Genomic DNA, 20,906 nt, shown 5'->3' with positions numbered 1-20,906 from the left:
GGGTGCTGATGGGTGCCCAAGGATGTGGAGCTCTGCAGTGATCTGGGTGATGGGGGAAGGAGTAACGATGCCTGTTTATTAAACAGAGCGCGTTGGCTTTGGGTCAGAGCGTAGCTCTGTTCTGTGCTATTGGTTTTGGTGCGAGGCGTGTTTTACATCCAGGCAGTTTCTCTTCTAAAGCGTGCATGAGGGCTTTATGTAAGCAGGGCAGGAAGCAGGCTCTGTGTTTTAATCTTGTGCAATTGTCTCCACGCCAAAGCTTTCCTCTTGTCCTGTAGGCAGTGCTTGTTTACTTCTGTTTGCAATCAGACGACATGAAGCACCTGGAGTGATGCACTGTGTGTCCAGCACGTGTGGAAAACCTGCATGAAGTTGGATGTGGAGCTTGTGGTGATGGAGCTGAGTTTTCCTTGAGGTGGGAGGGAGGGGGAAATAGAAAGTTTTTGTCCACACAGAAGGTGGTAAAAGCAGCCCTGGTTGTACGCGAGGAGCTTGTAGTGGTAACCAGGAGGAGTATAACGTACCGATGTGCTAAAAAACCTACCAAATAAGAACGGGATCTCCAGCAGGATGGAGGCTCTCAGTGCAGCAGGAGCCGCTCCTGAGCGTTTTCTCTCACCCAGAGGTTGTGGTTCCCAGTGCCCATGGGTGCAGCTGGAGCTGGGTGGGTGCTGCCGCCTCCTCCCGGCTCTGCACCCCTGGGTGGGACCGTGGTGTCTCTGCTGAAGCACCGGGAGGAGCTGGGGGTGAGCGGTGGCATCCTTAGGGACAGCAGAATATTGGGGTGACGGTGAATTAGCAGAGGGGGTGATGCTGGGTGTGCTCGGGGCACCCCGGGACCCGCCAGAGCTCCACCAGGGCGGTAGCATCTGCATCCCTTTAAGCAGCCGCGTCTGGTTAAGATCATCTGCTGCTTCCGCCCGAGAGAGATTTAGAAGAGGAGACCTCCCCTTCAAAGAGGTGGCTTTGTTTAGCAGTAAAATTGATGAATTGCTGGAAGGGATAAAGAAAACAAAGCCGTGTTGATCCCGTGGGGTCAGCCCTGCGGCGGCAGAGACGGCGGCATCTGCACCTCCCACTGCCTCCCAGCAGCATCCTCCCAGGCCGCAGCCAAATCCCATTGGGCTGTGGGGGCTCCTGCCCCATCCCGTGGGGCTCCTGCCCAGTTTCAAGCGATGGAGAAACGGTGGCAATAGAAAACATCTTGCAAAGGGCTTCAGGAGACTCGAGAACCTCCTGTTCTGACCCTTTCCTCCTCCTCAGGCTCTAGAACTAGGTCCTGTTTTTTGTTATTTCGTCTCTTGCTGAGCTGTGGTGATGCACGCAGAGCCTGCAGCAGGGTGCAAGGAGCACGGGGACCCACTGATCCCATCCCCTTGTGTCTGGTGGGAGGGTGCTCCGTGGGGACGGTGAGTGCCATCCCAATGGGTGCAGGTGCAGAGCCATCTGCTGTCAGCTGCAACATGGAGCACCAGCTGCTGACAAGGACAGGAGCTGCGTCCTGAGCCCGCTCCCACTGAACACCATTGCTTTCTGCTTCCGTCCTTCCTCAGTTCCAAATGAATGGGAAAAAAAAAAAAAAAAAGACAAACCCAACCCCCACACCATGATGGCAGCTCAGGTTCAGCAGGACTCATGGAACCACTGCTTGAGCCCTGGGCAGAATGTTTATTGCTTCCATGCCTATTAGAGCCGCACGTGTAATTAATTGCTTTGATGCCCATTAGCAAGTTTCTCTGCTGCGTGGCCCCTCCTGTTCCCCTGTTTGCCATCCAGACCCTGCTGCTCCAACCACTGATCCAAGTGTTGTGCTTAATGTGCTGTCAAACCTCTGTTCATCAGATGGTCCGCTCCTCCTGGCCCACCCAGGGATGGTAGGAAACCCATTTTGCAGCCGTTATCACCAGAAGAGCTTGCACTGGTGCCTTGGAAGAAGTCCAATCTTCTTGAGCCTATTCATTTATTTCTTCAGCAGAAAATCATCCCAAATTTCCTATCCCTTCTGTAAGATGAAGCAGCTGGAGATCCCTCTCAGTACTGGAGTGTTTCTTCCCAGGAGTTGCTGCTCTCATTGGGCAGGTTCCCCACCTCCCCTTTGGATCTGTGTATCTCCTCTCCTCCCCATTTCCTGACTTTTTATCCTCTTTTTAGTTCCCCGTCCTTGCTTCCAGCTTCTCGTAGTTGAGGTCTCCCCCTGAAAGGAGGATGGGGAGAAGTGCTGCTCTGGATGTGCCCCATCAGCAGGGACGGTGCTGCTCTTCCTTCACTACAGCCCCCAGAGATGCTTCTACTGCTCAGATTGCCTCCTTGACAGCTTTCAGCTAAAGATCACACTCAAGTGTGCCTGCAAATATAATCAGTGGCAAATGCACACATAGGGTCGTGCTGGGGAGGAGAGGAGATGCTGCTTAGCGGCTCCGGCGAAGCCTGCGAAGCATCGGCGTTCTTCAGACTATCAGCCCTTGGGGGATGGCAGCACATGCAATATTCAGCGGGACGTGGCGATCAACACGGACAGAGCCACAAATATCTCCAGGAGCAGTCACCGATGGAGGTGGTGAAGCTGAAAATGATCGGTGTGGAGAGCCTCCTCTGGGAGCCGTGGCTGGAGACCCGCGCTAGATTCCCTCCAGCCCTTGGTTTACCATGGGAGAAGCCCCAGTTTGTGCTCACAGCATGAGGGTCTCTGGGAGGGCTCTCAAGCCCCAGAATGCTGCTCAGGGCTGGGCAAGCTGTGCCCATGGCCACGCTGCAGCGGAGCAGCCCAGTGCGTGCTTAATCTCATTACAGTATTTTCCATCACACCACAACGCCGACATAATTATTACAGGATTTTCCATTAGCTAGGCCTGAACTGAAAACTTACTCGGGGGGGGGAAGCAGTGTCAGATTGCACACATGAAGGTTGTCCCTTTGTCTTTCCAGAAGCCCCCGAGTTCATGCTCATTTCCAATGGCCTGCTCAGAGCACTGGGGCTGTGCTGCTGCCCCCTCCTCTGCTCAGCCTTCAGGTGGCCGCGAAACATCTCCATTCCCCAAACCAGCGTGATGTAATCGTCTCCAAAGGGATTAGTGACAGTGTTTCTCACGGCTGTCATTGCCTTTGTGCCGGCTGTCACCACCCTGGGACTCCCACTGCAGAGCTCTGGCACTCGTACCTGGCTGAGCTCTGGCTGCTGGCTCCGTTCATCTGGGCTGTGTGAAGCGGCAGACAGATTGCATTACTCTCTAAGCGTGTGCAGCTCTTCCCAAATCCATCTCTTCTTAGTGCAGTGCTCCCTGCGAGCTGGCAGTGCCGATGTCCCACAGCAGCCCAGGGACCTTCCCCAGCCACTGCGCCGTGCAGCCCCTGTGTTCCTTTTCTGGATCAGCATGGCTCAAGTTGAAGCTTGATAGGAGGGGAAAGCACTGATTGCAGCTTCTGGTTTTGTGCTTTGACTTGTGTCCTATCTGCTGTGGATCTGCCTGGTTTCATCTAGAACGTGATGGTGTATTGTACATGCCTGTTGCTAGCAGATATTTCTGCTGAGCTCACAGCGCAGACCCTCATCGCTTCTGCGGCAGGGAAGCGCAGTTAAGAACAAAAAGAAACATCCAGAGACAGCGACAGGGAGGGAGGAAAAGGGGTTTTGCATCCTGGGATGGGGCACAGGTGGGCACAGGACCCAGCCCTGCTCGCAGTCCCCCAGCAGCAGCATAAGGCACTGAAGAAGCCTCCAGCCCCGTGCTCCCCGTGTCCTGCCTTGGATGCTCTCCCTCCCCTTGCATCATGGAAACAAATCTCTCCTCCACCCGCTCTCTGGCACGGCCCCGCGCAGCCGCTCGCTGGCCCCGCTCCTCCCCTGCCCCGTTCCTTCTCCTGATGCCACATCCCTGCGAGGAACGCGAGGAGAGCAGCGATGGAGCTTCCGCCTCTTCCTCCCTCCTTCCCTGCCATCCGCCAGCGAGAGCCGATTAAAGCAGCAGGAGCTCAGCCCTTCCCTGCTTCCCTTTTAATTTCAGCCCCCCCCTGGCAAGAAGGGAGATGATAAAATGTGAGATTAAATGCCTAATACCGAGGATTTGGGATTACTGAGGCTGGGCTGGATCCTTCCAGGGAGAGACGTCTCAGTTTAAAGGCCGGTTTCTGCTGGCTGCTCCTTCCCGTGCCTCCTCTTCCTGCTCCGCTCCTGGGAGCTGCGTGGTTGGTGGATGTGCCATGGGAAGGATGGGGCCCCCACATTCCTGCCCCAGAGTTGCCCCCCAGAGCGCGTGGGGATGAAGCTTCTGGGTTTGTAGGTAGCGGCATCAAAAGATCCCTACCTCAACCCAAGCATAAATCATCCTGAAATCCCACTGCTCCATATTCCGTCCCGGAGGATTTCCGGCTCTGATGGCTGCGAAGTTGCTGCTGATTTATTAATGGCCACTTCCCACACATTAGCTCTAACAGCTCCATCCTCATGCAGCAGCACGCCCCGCTCCCTGCCCACCATCTGCTGCCGAGGTCAGGCACGGGGAGATGCCGGAGCCCAAATGTTTCCTGGAAATAGGTTTCTAGATTTCCATCCCCACCACCGGCCCTTTGGAACAGGAGAAGGGCACCAAGAACGGTTTGTGCCTTTCCGTGCACTCTTGCCTGATTTTTGCCCAACCTTGGGGCCGCAGCTCCCTGCCTGTGCCCTGGGACATTATTTAGGGACACTGGAGAGATGCTGAGATGTGGCCAAGGGGTCAAGGAGGGGATAAAGGCCGGGTCAGCACTGAGACACCGCTCAGCTTCCTCTGGCCTCACTGCAACAACAGCAGCAGAGCACGGAAGGAGGCGGCGGTGCAGCTCCAGGATCCCCTGCAGTGCAGGGCAGCACCCTGCATGCTCCCCGCTGCGCTGTGCCCATCCCAGCTGCCAACACATGAGAGCCGAGGCCGGCCCTGCGGCGTCTGAGGGAGCAGGAGACAGATGGAAATGACAATTGTCTTCCCACGAGGGCTGCGTGGAGTTGGAGCAGTTACGGCTCGTTCCTAAATGAAGCGGCAATCTCCGAATATTGCCTTTCTGCGAGATATTCCATCCCAGCTCCAGCTGAAGCACTTTGCCTCAGCTTTTATTTTTGTTGCATTCGACATTAGCGAGCGCTAATGCTTGGTAATTTAGAACATAACCTAAATGCCAAACCGAAGCATTCGGATGAGTTTGCTGCGAAACCTCTGTCTGCACCGATGTGCACTTTGGGATGGAGAGAGTCTGGGCGCCTTCGGGGATGATTTTCTCTGCGTCGTTCCCTCCTACACCGGGAGCTGTGCCCGGTTCCCATGTGAGCCAGCAGCCAAAGCAACGGGACAGGGACAGCAAGGATGTGAGTGCACCGCTGCGTTCTCCCTCACAAATAGTTCCCGCAGAGCACGTGCACCTGGCTGTGCTCTTGTGGACCTTCAGCTGCGTAAAGCTCCGCAGAACCACGCTGTGCCTGAAATTGGGGGTGTTTGGGAGGAAGGAATCATTCCCGGAGCTGAGCTCGGGATGGAGTGCTGCAGCGGGCAGCATTGCTTTACATGGCAGCGGAGCAGGGAGCCCGTAAGTCAGCGCAGAGCGTGCAGTGCGGTGCCACCGGGGGTGAGAGCACGGGGCAGCGTTGGTAAAACAGTATTGTAAACCACGGGGAGATAAGGGCTGGAGCTTAAAACTTGGGGATATACTGAATCGGCTCTGATCGTTTTGTGAATTTGGTTGACTTTTGTTAACCTTCAAAGATAGGCTGATTTTCTTGTGTGTGAAACGCTGGCATTGCCAGCGCTCAGATCTTTGGACTTCTCCAAGTTCTCATTGAAAAACTGGCGATAATTGGTTTTCCAGGGGCACGAAGAGAACGGCTCCGTATCCACAGAGTGCAGGGCAGGGTTCATTGTGCTCCTGTTTGCATTTCCAGCCACTGGTGCTCCTGTTTGCATTTCCAGCCACCGGAACAGCCGTAACCATCACTGGAACGGGGCCACCTCTGCAGCTGACAGTGCAGTTCTTACCCCCACGCACAGGGAATCCAGCACTCTGGTTGTTCTCAGGTGTGCACCACAAAATCTGTCTGGAAGGGCTTTGGGAAGGCACGAGTTCCCTCCTCTGCCTTGGAGTTGTTCCTTATGCCTTGCCCAGGTCTCCCCACGGCCACAGGATCCCAGTCCAGCAGCACATGGGTGTTTGGATTCTCCCCCAGGCTTCCAGCCCCCCAATGCCCTTCCTCTCCCCAAAGCACAGCGTGCAGAGCCACAGCCAGGGCTGCAGCAGTGAGCATCGCCCATCACCAGCCCTGTTCTCCTCTATGCAGCCAACCCGCAGGGAGTGCACCGCTCTGTGCCTCAGTTTCCCCATTGCTCGGGGTGTCCACGTTGTGCTCAGTGCATCCTCGTGGCTCCAAGCCCGGGCTTGGCCATGGGTCGGGTGCTGCTGTGCTGTGCAGAGCTGCCGTCCCCATCCCTGCAGCACCCGTTGGGTCAGGGAGCAATGCATGGCCCCTGCTGCTCTCTCCCCTCTGTGCTCACAGGGAGGGCTCTGCAGCCTCAGCGCTCGGTGCCAGATCCCGCTCCAACAGCTGTATGTTCTCCAGCATGAGTCATCCCACCCCGAGCTCTCAGCCTCTCCATAACAACATTCCTTCTCTCTGATCTAAGATCCTGGCTGTGATCAGTCGCTGTCTCCTCCTCCTTCCTCTGGCCACATGGTTCCCGTGCCCAACCGAGGCAGCACAGAGCCAGGAGGCCGTGCCAGGACCACCAGAGCCTGAAGAAAGGCAGACTGCAGTTCCCCTTTTGTCTCCTAAATCACGAGCGAGGTGCCCAATTACCGTGAGATCTATGCTTTTCCCAGAACAGTGACACTGATTTACTTTTCTTGTTGTCTTTTTGTTGTTCCTCCCCATGGCTGTGGCAGTGCTCCAACCCCTGGTCCCGCTCAGTGAGCTCCTCCCCGAGGTCCTCCTCTATTCCTGGTGCCCCTTTGCCCCCTCTGCATTACTTTCTCCTCTTCTCTCCACTCCTCCGGGTGTTAGCACACTTTCTTCATGAAGCAGGAGGTGTTGGGACAACGGAAACACCCACCTCCCTGCGTCCTCTGCGCCTGCTTCCCGCATCCTCGGTCAGGTTCATGGTGTTAGTGTCACTTGGGGTGTCAGGGGGTGACCTGGATTTGGAATATCGCAATGGAGCAGGTTGCAGTGCTGCAGCTGGGCGGGATGGAGCACAGTGCCTCGCTGCCAGCTCGTGCTCCTGGAGCTGAGCTCTCGCTGCTTCCAGCTCCAGTTCCTTGGCTGGCTCCACCTGGCACAGGTACAGCCTGGGGATGGAAGTCAAATTTTGCTCAAAAGCATTCATTTCTCCTGGAGCAAGGAGAGCCCAGATGTTTCCAGTGATAGGAAAGGGAGAACAGGCTGTATTCCTCCCTGGGAAGCTGCAGTGTCGGGGTGCAGGATGAGCTCCCTGGCTCAGTGGGACAGCTGTGAACTTTGCAGCCCCATCCCAGCCCTCCCTGCTCCAGTCTCCCCAGTGCTGCTCTACCTGAGCCCCACAGCGGGGCTGGGGAGGACGTCACCATCTCTGCAGCACAGCCCAGAGCGGGGCTTTCCTCTCCCTTGTCACTGGGTCGCTGGGTGACGTTCCCCTGCAGGAGATGAGGGCACATCCCGAGAGCCCTAAAACCCTATGCTGGGCTGCTCTCCCTGCAATAAAACCACGGGGTTGGAGCCTGCATTTGCTTGCAGGCCACGGGATGCTGCTGGAGGCTCAGAGCCACACGGGGAACTGCGGAGCCGTGTTTCGTGGAGGGAGCAGGGATCTCGTTTGATGCTCCTGGATTTATCCCCACCACGGTGAAGATGGGGAGTGCGAGTCGCGTACGTTTTTAATTAAACCCTGACACATGCAAATGGATGGGAGCAGAACGGAGCTGGATCTCCGTGGCAGCGGTGCGGTGCGTGGTGCCAGCGGGTGCGTGGCTTTCAGCAGCCTTCAGGGGCTGCCTTCAGGCAGCGCGGCTGGAAAGTGAACTTCAGAGCGGGGCTTTTATTCCAGCAGCGGAATACAGCTGCAGCTGGGAGCTTGGAAGGGAGAAAGCAAAGCGTGAAGCAAAGGGTCTGGCTGCTATAGACCCATTCCCAGCGCAGGCTGAGCCGACAGGGCCGGGACTTCGTGCATCTCGTGGGATGGGAGCAGGACGAGGGGCTCCTTCCCGGGGGCTCGCCCTTCTCCGGGCTCCCGTCCTGCGGGCCTGGGGTCCCCGCTGCCTGACGGGGGACACGAAACCCCCACCCCCACCCTCTCCCCCGGTGCCGCAGCGGCGCTGCGCGAAGCGGCCACAACTTCTCGTTCCTCCCCCCTGGTCGGGTCGGGGCACGGTCGCTTCTCGCACTTCCCTCCGCCCTCCTCCTCCTCCTCCTCCTCCTCCCTGGCGATGCTCCGGGCCCCGCGCTCCGCCTCCCCGCGGGGCCGCGGGCGGAGGGCGGGGAGGGGACCCGGCGCCGGGCGGGACGCGCTGCCGCCCCGAGCCGAGCCGAGCCGAGCGGAGCTGAAGCGAGCGGAGCCGCGCCGCTCCGCAGCCCCTCCATGGCCCCGGCCCCCAGCGCCCGGCGGCCCGGGGGGAGCGGCCCCGGCGGGAGGCGGCCGCCGGTGAGTGCGGGGCTGGGGCCGGGGCGGGAGCGGAGCGGATCCGGAGATGGGAGGGAGTGCGGGACTGGGGCAGCCGGGGCTGTGAGCGGGGACGAGCGGGCGTGGGGACAGGCATCACCCCCAGGCTCACGCTGTACCCCGAGGCGCACACGCAGCCCGGGCACGCGGGCGCTGGCACCCACGGACACGCATACGCGTGCACACACGCGCGTGCAGACACCGGGTGTATGTGCACGTCGGAGCCAGGTGCTTGGAGCAAAAGCAAATGCACACACGCACACACGCACACATCTCCAGGCACATATTCACGTGCACACCGCACACGCATGCACGCATCCACACACACACACATGTGCACGGATCCACACGCACACACACACGTGCACACATCCACATGCACACACAGGCACACACCCGTGCGCAGCCAGGACCCAAGGCCCGGGAAGCAGTGGTGCTGTTGCAGCCAAATTCCAGGACTTTTTGCAGTTCCCCGTCTCCTTGCTGGGGGTTGACCCGAGGAGTGGTCACAAAGCTGATCCCGGCTCAGGATCTGATTCAGGCGCTCCAGAGAGGAGCAGCGGGTGGAAATTACCTTGGCAGCAGCTGGCGGTGGGGTCAGGAGGGGCCCTTTCTGCAGCAGCAGCGCAGTGGGGACCCACACCTCTGCTCCTGCTCCCATGTAGGTTGGAGTTCCTGCTCATGAGCAGGAGCTTTGCGTTCGTGGCCGCAGGGCAGTGCAAAGTAAAGCAGGGCACAGTGCAGAGAAGATGTGAGTGTTCAGATGCTGGAGGCAAGAGCGATCCCAGCTGGGAATACATCGGGAACGCCGACTGCCAGCGCCGCTCTGCGCGTCCGGGATCCCTGGGTCAGGGCTGGATGTGTCAGCAGTGCCAGCCCCTCGCGCTGAGCCTGAGAGCAACAACTCATGGCAGCCCCCGCGTCCCTCCCCGCCTCCACCCCGGCAGGGTTCGTTGAAGGAGCAGGAGGGAAAGTGCCAAATTCGGAGTTTGATCCCAGCTCCGTGGAAATCGTGGACCTGGGGGGGGTGGGATTCCCTTCCTTTTCTCTGGGCTGGTGTGCACGGCGCTTGGCTGCAGTCCCCTTTTCCCGTGCCCTGCTACCCCTGCCCCGCTTCCCGGAGGCAGGAATTCTCCCAGGAAATCCCTCCGAGCTCCCCACGCCTCCTCCCTCTCCAAGGTAGCAAAAAGCTGACATTAGAAATCCGTTCCCCGTTTAAATTTAGACGCCTGCATGATCTCGGATTTGGATTTATTAATTACTTGCGTCTGGTTTGTAGCAAAAAGTTGAGCAATGCAGATGCCCTGATTTCAGCATCAGCTCGGAGGGGCTGCACGGAATTCGCCCTTCTATTGTCCCATTACACAACGGCCCCGGGTCTGTGTCCCTTCCCAGGGCCTGCCCTGAGCCTGGTGCCTGTCCACCCCTGGCAATGGTGCGGCTGCAGCTCATTTCCCCGCTGTGGTGATTAGTCTAATTAGCAGAGCAAATCTGGGTAAGGCGAGCTCTGATAATTAGTCATCAGTGGGATGTTTCCACGCACTTTCTTTGCCTTAAGGGTGAGGTGAGGTGGAGCGGACGGCCCCGATTTGGGAGCAGGGAGGGTGGGGGGAAGTTGAGGTGAAGGGGCTGGGATGGGTAAGGGGACAGAGCTGTGTGCCCACTCACTACTGTCCCACGTCCTATTTCCTAGTGACATCAGTGACTGCAGTGGCCCCGGGGACACTGGGAACCTCTGGGCCATGGGCTGGGGATGAATGGCCAAACCTGGGGGCTGTGAGTCCTAACAATATCTCAGGAGCTCAGCTAAAGGCAGGACCCCAGGCCAGGACCGGAGCTGGGACGTTCACTCCACGCTGTGATTATCACAGAAAGCTTCCACGGGGGAGCTTAATTAATTATGACTGATTAATGGGTGGCCCAAGAAACAGCTGGGGCTGGGGAGCTGGATTTTGTCACCGTGCTGGGAACATGTGGGCACAGTGTGATTTACTCAGGGGGACTGAGCCTGGAGGGGGCTTTGTCCTGGTGGGTTGGTGAGTGGGGCTGGGGGGTGAGGAGGGATTTCTTCTGCTCAGAGAGCCCCAGAAAGATGCGGGGCTGACTTTAATCTTTTTGCCGCTGTCTGGACACCTGCGCAGCTAAGGAGAGAGATTTGGAGGGAGAAGAATAGGGAAGTGGGAGGGATGTGACTGCGGGGTGTAGCCAGGCTGGGAGTGAGTTCATCAAGCCGGGACTGCCAGAGCCAAAAAGGCAGCTGGCAATTGGGAGCAGAAGGGCTGGGGTGCTCTGCTGGGGAGCAGCTCTGCCTCGAGGCAGCTGGAGGTGAGGAACCGGCGGAGGTCGGGGGTCGGACCCTGCAGTGCTCCGGGCACAGCAGCCACGATGAGGGCTGTGCCTGGGCTCTGGGAGGGAGCTGAGGGTGGGAGGGGGGGCTGGTGGCAGGCACTGCTCCGCAGATCCCAGCGCTGGGGTGGTGCTGGAGGTTACGCTGATGTGTGTTGCTTTTAACCATCGCTTCTAGGAGCAGAGAAGCACGGGGTGGGAAGCCCCTGGGGGATGCTGGTGCCCCACACATCCCTGCGCCCATGAGTCTGCGCTGCCCGGCTGCCCCTGTGCTGCACAGAGGGCCGTGGAAGGGAGCTCAGCCTCAGCAGGCATCGGGACCAGGGGGCTGAGAAGTGATGTGAGCTGTTTTATCGCAGCACGTGGCCAGCAGCGCGGTGCAGGATGCTCTCCGCTGTCTGGGAGGAGGGCCCCGCTGTGCCCACGAGGATGCTCAGGGTGCTGGGGAGGCTCAGAGCGGTGGCACAAGCTCCCTGCAGCTGCTTTTGGGATGTGTTGGAGATCTCACCCATCCCAGCAGCTTTTAAATGGGCTTTGCTGGGTGATGGGGTGATGGATTTCAGCATCGGCTCTTTCTGAAAATCGGGAAAGCAGCTTTAAACTCACAAAAATCAGGAGGGCATTTGGAAGCGCCACGGTGCTTCTGAAAAGGAAATGGGAAAATGATGTTCTCAGTTTGTCAGTGATTTCCTCAGCTTCTGCTCCCACCTGGGCCCCTTCCTTCCCTCTCCGTGCCCGTGGGGGACACCTGGGCTGTGCCAGCCTACGGGAAGCACCACAGGGACACAATAGATGCGATGCGTGGCAGATCCTGAGGTCTCCCACCTGCAAAAGGCAGCATCTCCCCTCCCCACGAAGGCATGGATTTTACCTTCCCCATCCACCGAGGGTCTGTGGTGCGTTCCGAGGAGCTGGGGGGGATGCTGAGGAGATGCTCGCTGCCGTCCCCTTTGGCACAGCCCTTGTCCAGAGGGAGGTTTGAGGACTGCACCGGACTTCTGATGGACTGTGGCATGCCGTGAATTGACATGGACAGCGTTGTCACAGGACAGAGCACCCCGGGGCACGGAGGGACCGTCCCTTCTTGTCACTGCGCCCAAGGGCAGCACCGCTGCCGTCGGATGCGCTGGGGTTTGGTGCCCAATTTTCGAAGGTTCTACCTGCAAAGGAGGGAGCGGAGGACTGGGGTGGGAGTGTGAAGCCAGCGATATGCCTCCGTGGGGGGGGGTGGATTAGAAAAATATTTGCGTTTATTTTCATGACAGGCTTATTGCGGGGATTGGAAGCTTAGCTCCGAAGCCGGCAGCGCAGCAGTTGCTCTGTGACGATGATGGCATTTACATTTCTATACCTCCGCTTCCCCCCCACCCCCGAGGGAGCCAGGTTTGGCCAAGGGGAGGGATGAGGGAGGCAGGGAGTGGGGCTGCCCCGTGTCCCCGGGGTGCCCGGGCTGTCCTCCCCCCCCGAGACCCCCATTGCTGCACCCAAACTTCGCCCTGCACAGCCCCGCTGCCACCGCCGCATTAACACAACTGCAGGCGCGTCGGTGTCTGCCAGTTTGAGAATTTGACGGCAACGCTGAATTTTTATGGTTTCTTCCCCCCCCCCCCCCCCCCGAAGATCTTATATAACCTTGGGGATTCTATTAATAAATTTTTTTGAACTCTGGGAGCAACCATCTCCAGCGATGCTGCAGCTTCTGAACGCGGGGGGCTATTGGGTGGCAGGGGGATAAGGGGCAGTGGCACCTCCAGCTCCAGGGGGTGAAGGCAAAGTGAAGCACGGGGGCTTCCAGCAGGGAGCCCACCCCCGGGCAGGGAGCACGCTGTGCTCATGCCTTGAGTGCTCCAGGCATCTGTCACCCCGTGCTTTGGCTCTGAGCCATTTCCGATGGGAAATCGTGGGAAGAGCATCCCGGCCCCGCCGTGGTACCCGATGGGGATGCTCGGGGGGGAGAGGGGGGGAGGGGGGGGGGGCGGGGGGGGTAGGGGGAAGGGGGGGGCGGGGAGAGGGGGGGAGGGGGGGGGGGCGGGGGGGGTAGGGGGAAGGGGGGGGCGGGGAGAGGGGGGGAGGGGGTAAGGGAGATAGCGGAGGAATTTGGTGTAAAGGGCTTGGTGTCAAAAATAGGAGCTGGCTGCATGCCCGTGGCAGGACCTGGGTAGGGACCTGCAGCTTTTGCATGGCTCTGGGTTTAGGGCTTTTTACAATGGTTTAATCCCTGAGATGCCAGTTCAAAGGGTTTAACGTAACACTTGAGAGGTTGTGTTTAGGATAGCAAGCAGCAAAAGCTCAGGAGGGAACCTAAGCAAGGATGCTCAGAGCTGGAAGAAACACGGGGAGCTGCCTGGAGGTGTCTGAGCGCTCGCTCCTCTTCCTTGGGCACAACAAGTTGAAAACCTCACTGCTCCATTCCGGTGATGGCCACATTGGTTGCCTCCATAGCAGAGTGTGTTGTGCTCAGCGCCTTGTGACGTGGGATTACCAGCTGGTCCCGAAGAAACACGGAGATCTCGCTCAGCTGTCAGCTGTGGGTTGGGTTTTTTTGTTTGGTTGGTTTTGTTTGGTTTGGGGCTTTTTTTTTTTTTTTGTCCGTCTCCCTCATTGAAATGGTCACAGCTTGACAGCCTTGTGCTGGGAACACGCTGTCATCCTGAAACTCATATCTTTAATTCCTTCCTTGGGATGCTAATAACGCCTTAAGATGATTAAGGCTGGAAAAAAAAAAAAAACCCTAGCGTTTTGTTTTTCTCCTCCCGTCGGTGATGCCGTTCGCTGGCCCTTGCCACTTCATTCATCTCAGGGGGTAAATGAGACCGCCCATCTCCCCTCCCTGCCCTGTGCCCTTGTGTTCCCCATCAGTTTTACTTTTGGCTTCTTATCACGGCTGCTTGCGTGGCGGTGCTGGAGCGGATGCACGGCCTCCTCCTGCTGCTGTGTCATATATCTTTGGTGCACATTTGCAGGTGGAGTTTTGGCAGCTTTTTGAAAGCCATCCTGCAGCTGCCCGTCTCCGTGCCTCAGTTTCCCCACGAACAAAGGTCCCCTTTCCTCACTGCCGCCAAGCAGAGCTGGCTGCTGCCACGTGCCTGGGTGGCCCAGGACAAGTCATTTTCTTTCATCTCTGTGCTGGTGCAGCACGGGGTGCAGTAGGATCTTGGCTGCCCTGTGCAGCTTGGGCTTTGGAGGGCTTAGGTGGATCTGAAGGAGCCCTCAGCCTTTCCACCACCACCAAGCAAAGCTCCCGAGCAGGGAGGGAGAAACAACCAGAGGAAAGCAGGCAGCAAGACAGAAGATCAGAGCTGCTGGACTCTGGCATGGCACAGCCTGTGGGCTGAGTGTCCCTGTGGTCCCTGTCCTCCTGGTGTCCCCGTGCTCCTAGTGTCCCTTTGCCTCCCATGTTCCCAGCATCCCTGTTGTCTCTGTGTCTCTGTGCTCCCCATGTTCTCAGCATCCCCGTGCTCCCAGAGTCCTTTTGGTCCCAGTGGTCCCTACGATGCCGATGTTCTCACCATTCCCACGCACCCAGTGTCCCTGTGGTCCCACTGTCCCCATGGTCCTTATATTCTAAGCATCCCCGTGCTCCCGATGTCCCTGTGGTCCCACTGTCCTCACATCCCCGTGCATCCCCGCCATCCCACACACCTGCACCCCCAGGCCACCATGTGAATCTCATACACCTTTCTCCCCGCAGGAAGAGCAGCCGAGGCGGCGACGATGACTGCCAAGAACACCGAACCCAATGGCCCCATGCGGGAGCCAGCGGTGGGGGGCACGAAGCCGTCAGCCCCCCCTGCCCCACCACGACGCCGTGGACGTAGGCTACGGCGCAAGTCACTGCCAGAGGTGGCGGTGAAGGGACAGCTTCGCATGCGCTCGCCATCGGGAGCCTTCGTCATGGTGGGCATCTCAGTGGTCTTGGTGGGCATGACCATTGCTGTGGTGGGCTACTGGCCCCACCGGGGGCATGGAGGTGCTGGGGCTGGAGCAGGGAATGCCAGCACGGCGGGGGACATGAGGAGGGAGGTGGTTGCTGGGCGCCCCATGGCCCACAATGAGAAGCTGAAGCTGATCGGCCCTGTCATCATGGGCATCGGGCTCTTCATCTTCATCTGTGCCAACACCATGCTCTACGAGAACCGGGACATGGAGACCCGCATGCTGATGCAGAAGGGTCTCTACTGCATGGCCACGGATCTCCCTAAGGGGACCAGCCCCAAGGATGGGGACGCCCAGCTGGCACCCAAGGCCAGCCCTGAGTGCTTGGAGGGCTGCTACGAGGTGGACCTGTCCCTGGGCGGCAAGTGGGCTGATGGCTATGGCCCCAACAGGCTGCAGACCACGGCCGAGCTCATGCAGTGCCCAGGGGCGTCCCCAGCTGCCTCGCTCCTCAGCCTCCACTCGGAGGCCAACCTTGGGCTCTCCACCACTGTCGGGGCCTTGGCGCTGCCCATCATCAAGCTCAACAACCGCTTGCTGGATGCTGCCTCAAGAGGGGCCAGTGGGATGATAGAGGGAACCCACCCCCCTGCTGAAGGCCTGGTGCCCTCCCGGGCCCTGCTGTCCCCCAACGGCAGCAGCGTTGCACCTCGGAGCCTGGAGCACTGCAGCGGCCATGTCATCGTCAACATGGAGGATGGCGGCCCCATGGTGGATCTAGGCCCCGACGCTCAGCCCCACAACCCGGGGCACTCCAAGTCCCTGGACCTGGGCCGGCCGGGGGTGCTGCTGGTGGCTCCCATCAAGGACCGTAAAAACCGGAGCTGGCCCCGGCTTGACCACGTCAACGCGGTGGCTTACGCCAAACTGGAGAACTGGGGCGAGTCCTTGGACCGGCTACTGGAGACTGGCGGGACGCCACAGCACACCGAGCCCCGGCCCAGCTCCTGGGTGGTGGGCATGGAGGGCGGCTCGCGGGTCTGACAGCCCTGGGGTTGAGGGTTTGAAGCAGATGATGTGATGCCGAGAGGTCCCCAAGCTTGGGGAAGGCTCCTGGGTTGGGACCTTTACTCCTCCCCGCCTGCCTCCTCTTCGTCACCACCTTCCCTGGGGATGCTCTCAGCCTTACAAAGCCCTTCTGCTGACAGCTTTCCTGGAGGAACCCTCTCTTGGAGACCCACCGTGGACCACGGCATGGGGTTGGGGTGAGCAAAGCACAAGGGGCTCCCCTTGCCCAGCCCAATGGGAAATTTGCTTGAGCAGAGCCTGACAGGGCCATTAAATGTTACCTTGATGCCATGCAGTGCTCCCTTGTCTCATACTCAGGGTGGGAGTGTGACATCCCCACCACTGTGGCTCTAGGCAGTGCGGGAACATGTGTGAGGAAGGTGGACAGGGAGAGCTTTACCTGGAAAAACATCCCCGCTTCACTGGAGCCCATCACCAGGCCTTGCAAATCTCTGCTTTCCCTGGAATTACCTCAAACCTGGGTACAAACCCATCCCATCCCTTTTCCTTAAGCCTCTGTGCCCGGAGGACTCGGTTTCCCATAGGGAATACCAAAGGGGTGGTATGGATGGCGTTGTCCTAAAAGCAGAGGTGTTCATTGTGCCGGTCCTGCGGGGTTTGTGCCTCATGGGGTCCTGCTGCCTGCACTGGGGCTCAGCTCCTTCACAGCAACTCCGTGCAGATGTGCCCTGCTGCTGAGGACGTGCAGAGAGGTGACAAGTTCAGGGTGATGCAAAAGGAGCCCGGGGAGCTGCAGATGTCGGTGCTGCTGCCCGCTTCACGCTGCTCAGGCAGCTGCAATTTTCAAGCAACAAAATGGAGAAGCTCCTGGAGTGCAATTGCTTCCAAAGCTGATTTTGGGGTGGTGATAATTTTTATTTGGATGCGAGCAGCAGGAGGATGCAGTGGGGCAGAGAGGGGGGCTGGCACTGGTGTTACAGTGCTGCTCGTTGCCCTTGTGTTATTTGGTGCCATTTGGCTGCGGGATGGGAGCTGCTGGAGCTGGGCCCATGTGTGGTGCCTGCACTGGGATCTCGGGTCCGATGGCCTTGCTGCAGAGAAGGGAAGCATCTGCTGCTCCTTTCGTGAAAATGTGCAATTTTTGTTGGAGAGCTTCTTCCCCAGCCCCACGTGGTGCCTTTGCCATGCCCTGATTTACCGCGGGGAAGGAGGGGATGTCCATCCCAGAAGGTCCTAGGAGAGGAGCAGTGGTGGCAGCAGGAGGGCACTGGGGGTTCCCTGCTTGGCTCTGGTGGAGGTTCAGGAGCCAGGAGCCAAACCCTGGATGGGATGTGGGGTGGGACATGGGGGGCACCAGGTGAGTGCATGGCTGCAGCGCATCCTTCTGCTCCCCCTCACTCACTGGGATCACGTTGCTTCCATTAAGACAAACCAGAGAAGGTTGTTTTGCAGCACTGTGGTCCACGCCTGATCCTGCTGCTGCTCCAGTGCTCAGCAGAGCCCCCCCCTCCCCAGTTCTTTCCAGCAGCAGCTGGGGACACGTCCCCAAGCATCCCAGCCCCTCTGCAGGCTCCAGTGGATCCCTGCTTGGAGCTGCTGCTCTCACCAGCGACTTGGGAGGCACAACAACGTGGCACTGCTGCTTGAGCTGGATCCCTGCCTCTCCCATCCCAAGAACAAAGCCGTGGTGTGGGGATGAGTGTCAGCGGCTGAAATACGTCTTCTCTGCGTGAAATGGTTTTGTTTTCTCTTCTGATCCCGTCCCTCTGAAGCAAGCATGGAGCTTTGGGGCTTGGAAGCTGCAGGATAATGCCTTTCTTCAGCCTAAGCCATCTCTGCAGAACATTGTGGCTTGGTAGCCGCGTGCTCTGGCACAAACACATCGCAGCAGAGCAGCCCCATCCCAGCTGCTGGCTCCTGTCACTGCCCCTTCTGTCCCCGAGTGGGGCTGTGCTGGTGTGGGGGACAGGGGGTGGGAGAGCAGGAGCTGCCATCGTGTGCCACCTCCTTGCATCCCCCCCCCTCCATTAATGATGCGATAGCACGTGGCACCAGGGCTGGGAAGAGGCAGATGAAAGCCTACGAGGCTCAAACCACCAACATTAGAGCAGTCTGGGCTTTTTTTTTCCCTCTTGGGAAATTTGGCATTGTTTGTTGCTTTTCTTTTCAGGATCTGCTTCACGCTTTCTTGCCTCCACTTTGCTACAAAGCGACCCAGGAAGCAGACAGGGGCTGGGGGTGGGTCCCTGCTTAACCTCCAGGTGATGCTGCGCTCATTCAGCGCGTGACCCAACCAGCCAAAAAGCCACCAAAGGGCTCCTGGGGCAGGAATGCACTCGGGGGCTATTTGAGATTGAAAATAACTTTTCCTTTGCATGCACCCACACGTCCCCCAGCTCTGCTGCTGCCCTGGGACGCGGTGTTGGAAGCGCCGTTGCAGCGCTGCTTCCATCCCATCCCACCACAAAGTTAAAGCATCCTGAAAGCATCTCAGCGCCGTGCAGCTGTGGAACGTGATGCCTTAATGTGGGACAAAAAATAAAAAAGGACAATGTACGGAAAAGAGACGGAGGAGAAATGCTGGCATTTTGCAGGGTAAGTTTGAGTTTTACCCAGCTGGGGAGCGCTGGGCTGGGCAGCATTGCCCACAGCTGTGCTGAGCCCACCCAGCACCAGCAGCTGCTCAGCCCTGGGCTCATTTCCCTTCCTGCTCTCCTCCCTGCACTGAGCAAACTCAGAGCTGTAATGCTGCCCGTTTGGTAAGTCTTGTCTATTTATTTCTACCCCTCTAAAGGTTTAAAGTCAATGTGAAGGAAAGCACTCTGCTGGTGGTTGCAGGCCTGTAGTGCAGCCAGGGAGTCCAAGTGTTGGTGCATTATTTAGGGAGGGCTCTCTCTGCCATAAATCTCAGGGCACGGGCGTTGAGTGGAGGAGGGGGAGGTGAGGGGCTCAGTGCAGCCACTTGATGAGATCCCCATGGTTAAGCACGAGGGTCCCTGCGTGGGGATGGGTTGTGCCCCATGGTGACGGAGCCTTCTGAGCTCAGTGCATGGGATTTCGGGTGCTACCTTTGGTTGGCCGTGTCAGTGAGCTCTGAGCTCGCATCTCGGTGCTCAGAACCTGGCCGAGGTTGCTGGCTTTGCTGCAGCCTTTGTAGCTTTGGGAGGGTCCCGTTGGGAAGCTGAGTTCCGAAGCCTGAATTCGCCATCAGCTGCTGTCAGCACCCCAGCTGGTAAGGATGGGAACGTGGGGATCTGGGCTCTGTTCCCACTCCAACAAAACTCCCCTGGAGAAGCTTTGTGGGTGCCTGGCGCTGTGCTGGCTCTCTCCTGTAGGACCCTTTAGCTCCTGGGTGGCCGTTAACCTCGAGGCAGCTCCCTCAGTTCCTCCAAGCAGAGGTTCCAAATAGAAAACTTCCAGAGGGATGTGACTTAGAAGCGCTCCTTCATGCTCTCCTTTCCACCTCTGAGCCCCTCCTGGATGGCACTGAGGTGTCCCTGTCCCTGAGAAAGGTTTGGCTGCTGTGTGGGTTTTGGAGGAGGGATGTGGTGGTGATGGAGTGGACCAAAGCGAAGTAATTAAGAGTGTTGTCATGTCTGAGAAGCACAGTGCAGAGCAGCAACTGGGCTGTACTGGTGTGGTGTGCTCTGGGCTGGGCCTCCTGGAGGTGCTCTGGCGTGGGGCTGGGGGCTGGGAGCAGGAGGGATGCTCAGAGCATTGAACTGTGCTGGTAGAAATGGGGACCAGGCTATCACGAGGGCACCAGAGCTGCAGCACCCATGGGTGCTGGTGCTACAGTGCGTGGAGCCCACGGATCTTGGTGGGGCTGAGGCACTGGGGGAGAGTTTCCAGCCCTGTCCCCACCCCTGGGATGCAGGGGTTGGGGTGCAAGCCGGCCCCAGTGCCCCTCGTGGTTCCTGGGCAGGGAGTGGGGCTGTGGGTCCTGGGTGTCACAAGCGACAGCACTGACTGTCCCCAGCAGCCTCCCAAAATGGCATGAACAGCCTAAAAATATCCCCATCTGGGGATGCGGGTGGGAATGTTCTGCTCCCGGTGGGCCCAGGAAAGGGGTGGGAGTGGGGGAGCAGTGGTTTTGGCTCCTCTTAATGGATGGGAGCTGCGAGACAGAGCCTTGGCGTGGGGCCCCACAGGAGGTCTGGTCTGGGACACGGGTTTGGTGGTTTTCCTTTTTTACTGGGATTTCTTTGCATTTCCATGGTGTTTGTTTGCCTGTTTTTATTTCCCTTGCTCCCAGGCAGGCTCTGTATGGGGGGAGGGGAGGAACTGAGGCAGGGGTTAAAGGGATGCAGAGCCCCAGGCCAACCCCTCACCTCAGCAGCTGGATGCTGTGCCAAGTTTTGCTGTTTCTGACCCCTCTGCATCTCCCAGGGCTGCTCCTGCAGGGACGGGGTCATGCACAGGGGACTTCAGCAGCCCCCCTCAGCCCTAGGGCAGGGTTATTCCAGGAGCATTTTGGGCTGGCTGGCGCACACACTGATCCTAATGGGGTTGGACAACGCTCGGAGCCTGGGGTACCGCGGGCTCCGTGACCCGATGCGCTTTTCAGCTTCGCCTTGCTGTGCTGGGTCGGTCACATCGTGTTGGAAACTGATGGAAGAGGCAGCTCCAGCGGAGGCCGTTTCCCAACTGTTTGTGGTCCATTTCTATGGCTCTCTCCCTAAATCTTGCCCGCAGCGGCGTGCTGCGATTGGAAACGTGGAGAGGTTCAAGAGCCAGCTGGCCCCCGGCGCAGCACCGCCGAGCGCGCCGCGTCAGCGCTCCTGTTGGTATTCCCGTTGCTCTTAGAGATGCTGCAGATGGGATGCCAAAAAGAAAAAAAAAAAAAAAAAGGCAAAAAGCAGCATCAGGCAACATCCCTGCTCTGGTTCAATCACAGGCATTCTGGGTTTGGCAGCTGCTTTGCAGAAGATGTTGGCTGTTACTTGGTGAGGCTCTGGGGGAAGCTGGGCGCTCGGGTTCTGCTTTGGGTGTCCCAGCCCAGCCCGG

The 20,906-nt window shown here is 58.6% G+C and overlaps 1 protein-coding gene across 2 annotated transcripts in view; it reads left to right on the top strand.

Moving 5' to 3' along the window:
- TMEM200B (transmembrane protein 200B) overlaps positions 1-20,749 on the top strand; it is a 23,412-nt gene extending 2,663 nt beyond the window's left edge. Inside the window, exons 1-2 of one of the 2 annotated variants that reach the window (XM_021375369.1) lie at positions 8,516-8,630; positions 14,686-20,749. In XM_021375369.1, coding sequence (XP_021231044.1) covers positions 14,709-15,914 — 1,206 coding nt within the window. In that variant the 5' untranslated portion in view covers positions 8,516-8,630; positions 14,686-14,708 and the 3' untranslated portion in view covers positions 15,915-20,749. Of the gene's footprint in view, positions 1-8,515; positions 8,631-14,685 lie in introns of those variants that run through there. The other variant, XM_021375368.1, reaches the window with a different exon arrangement.

Source organism: Numida meleagris, chromosome 22 (genome assembly GCF_002078875.1).
Source record: "Numida meleagris isolate 19003 breed g44 Domestic line chromosome 22, NumMel1.0, whole genome shotgun sequence".
Classification (NCBI taxonomy): Eukaryota; Metazoa; Chordata; class Aves; order Galliformes; family Numididae; genus Numida; species Numida meleagris.
This window is presented reverse-complemented; position numbering and strand designations above follow the sequence as displayed.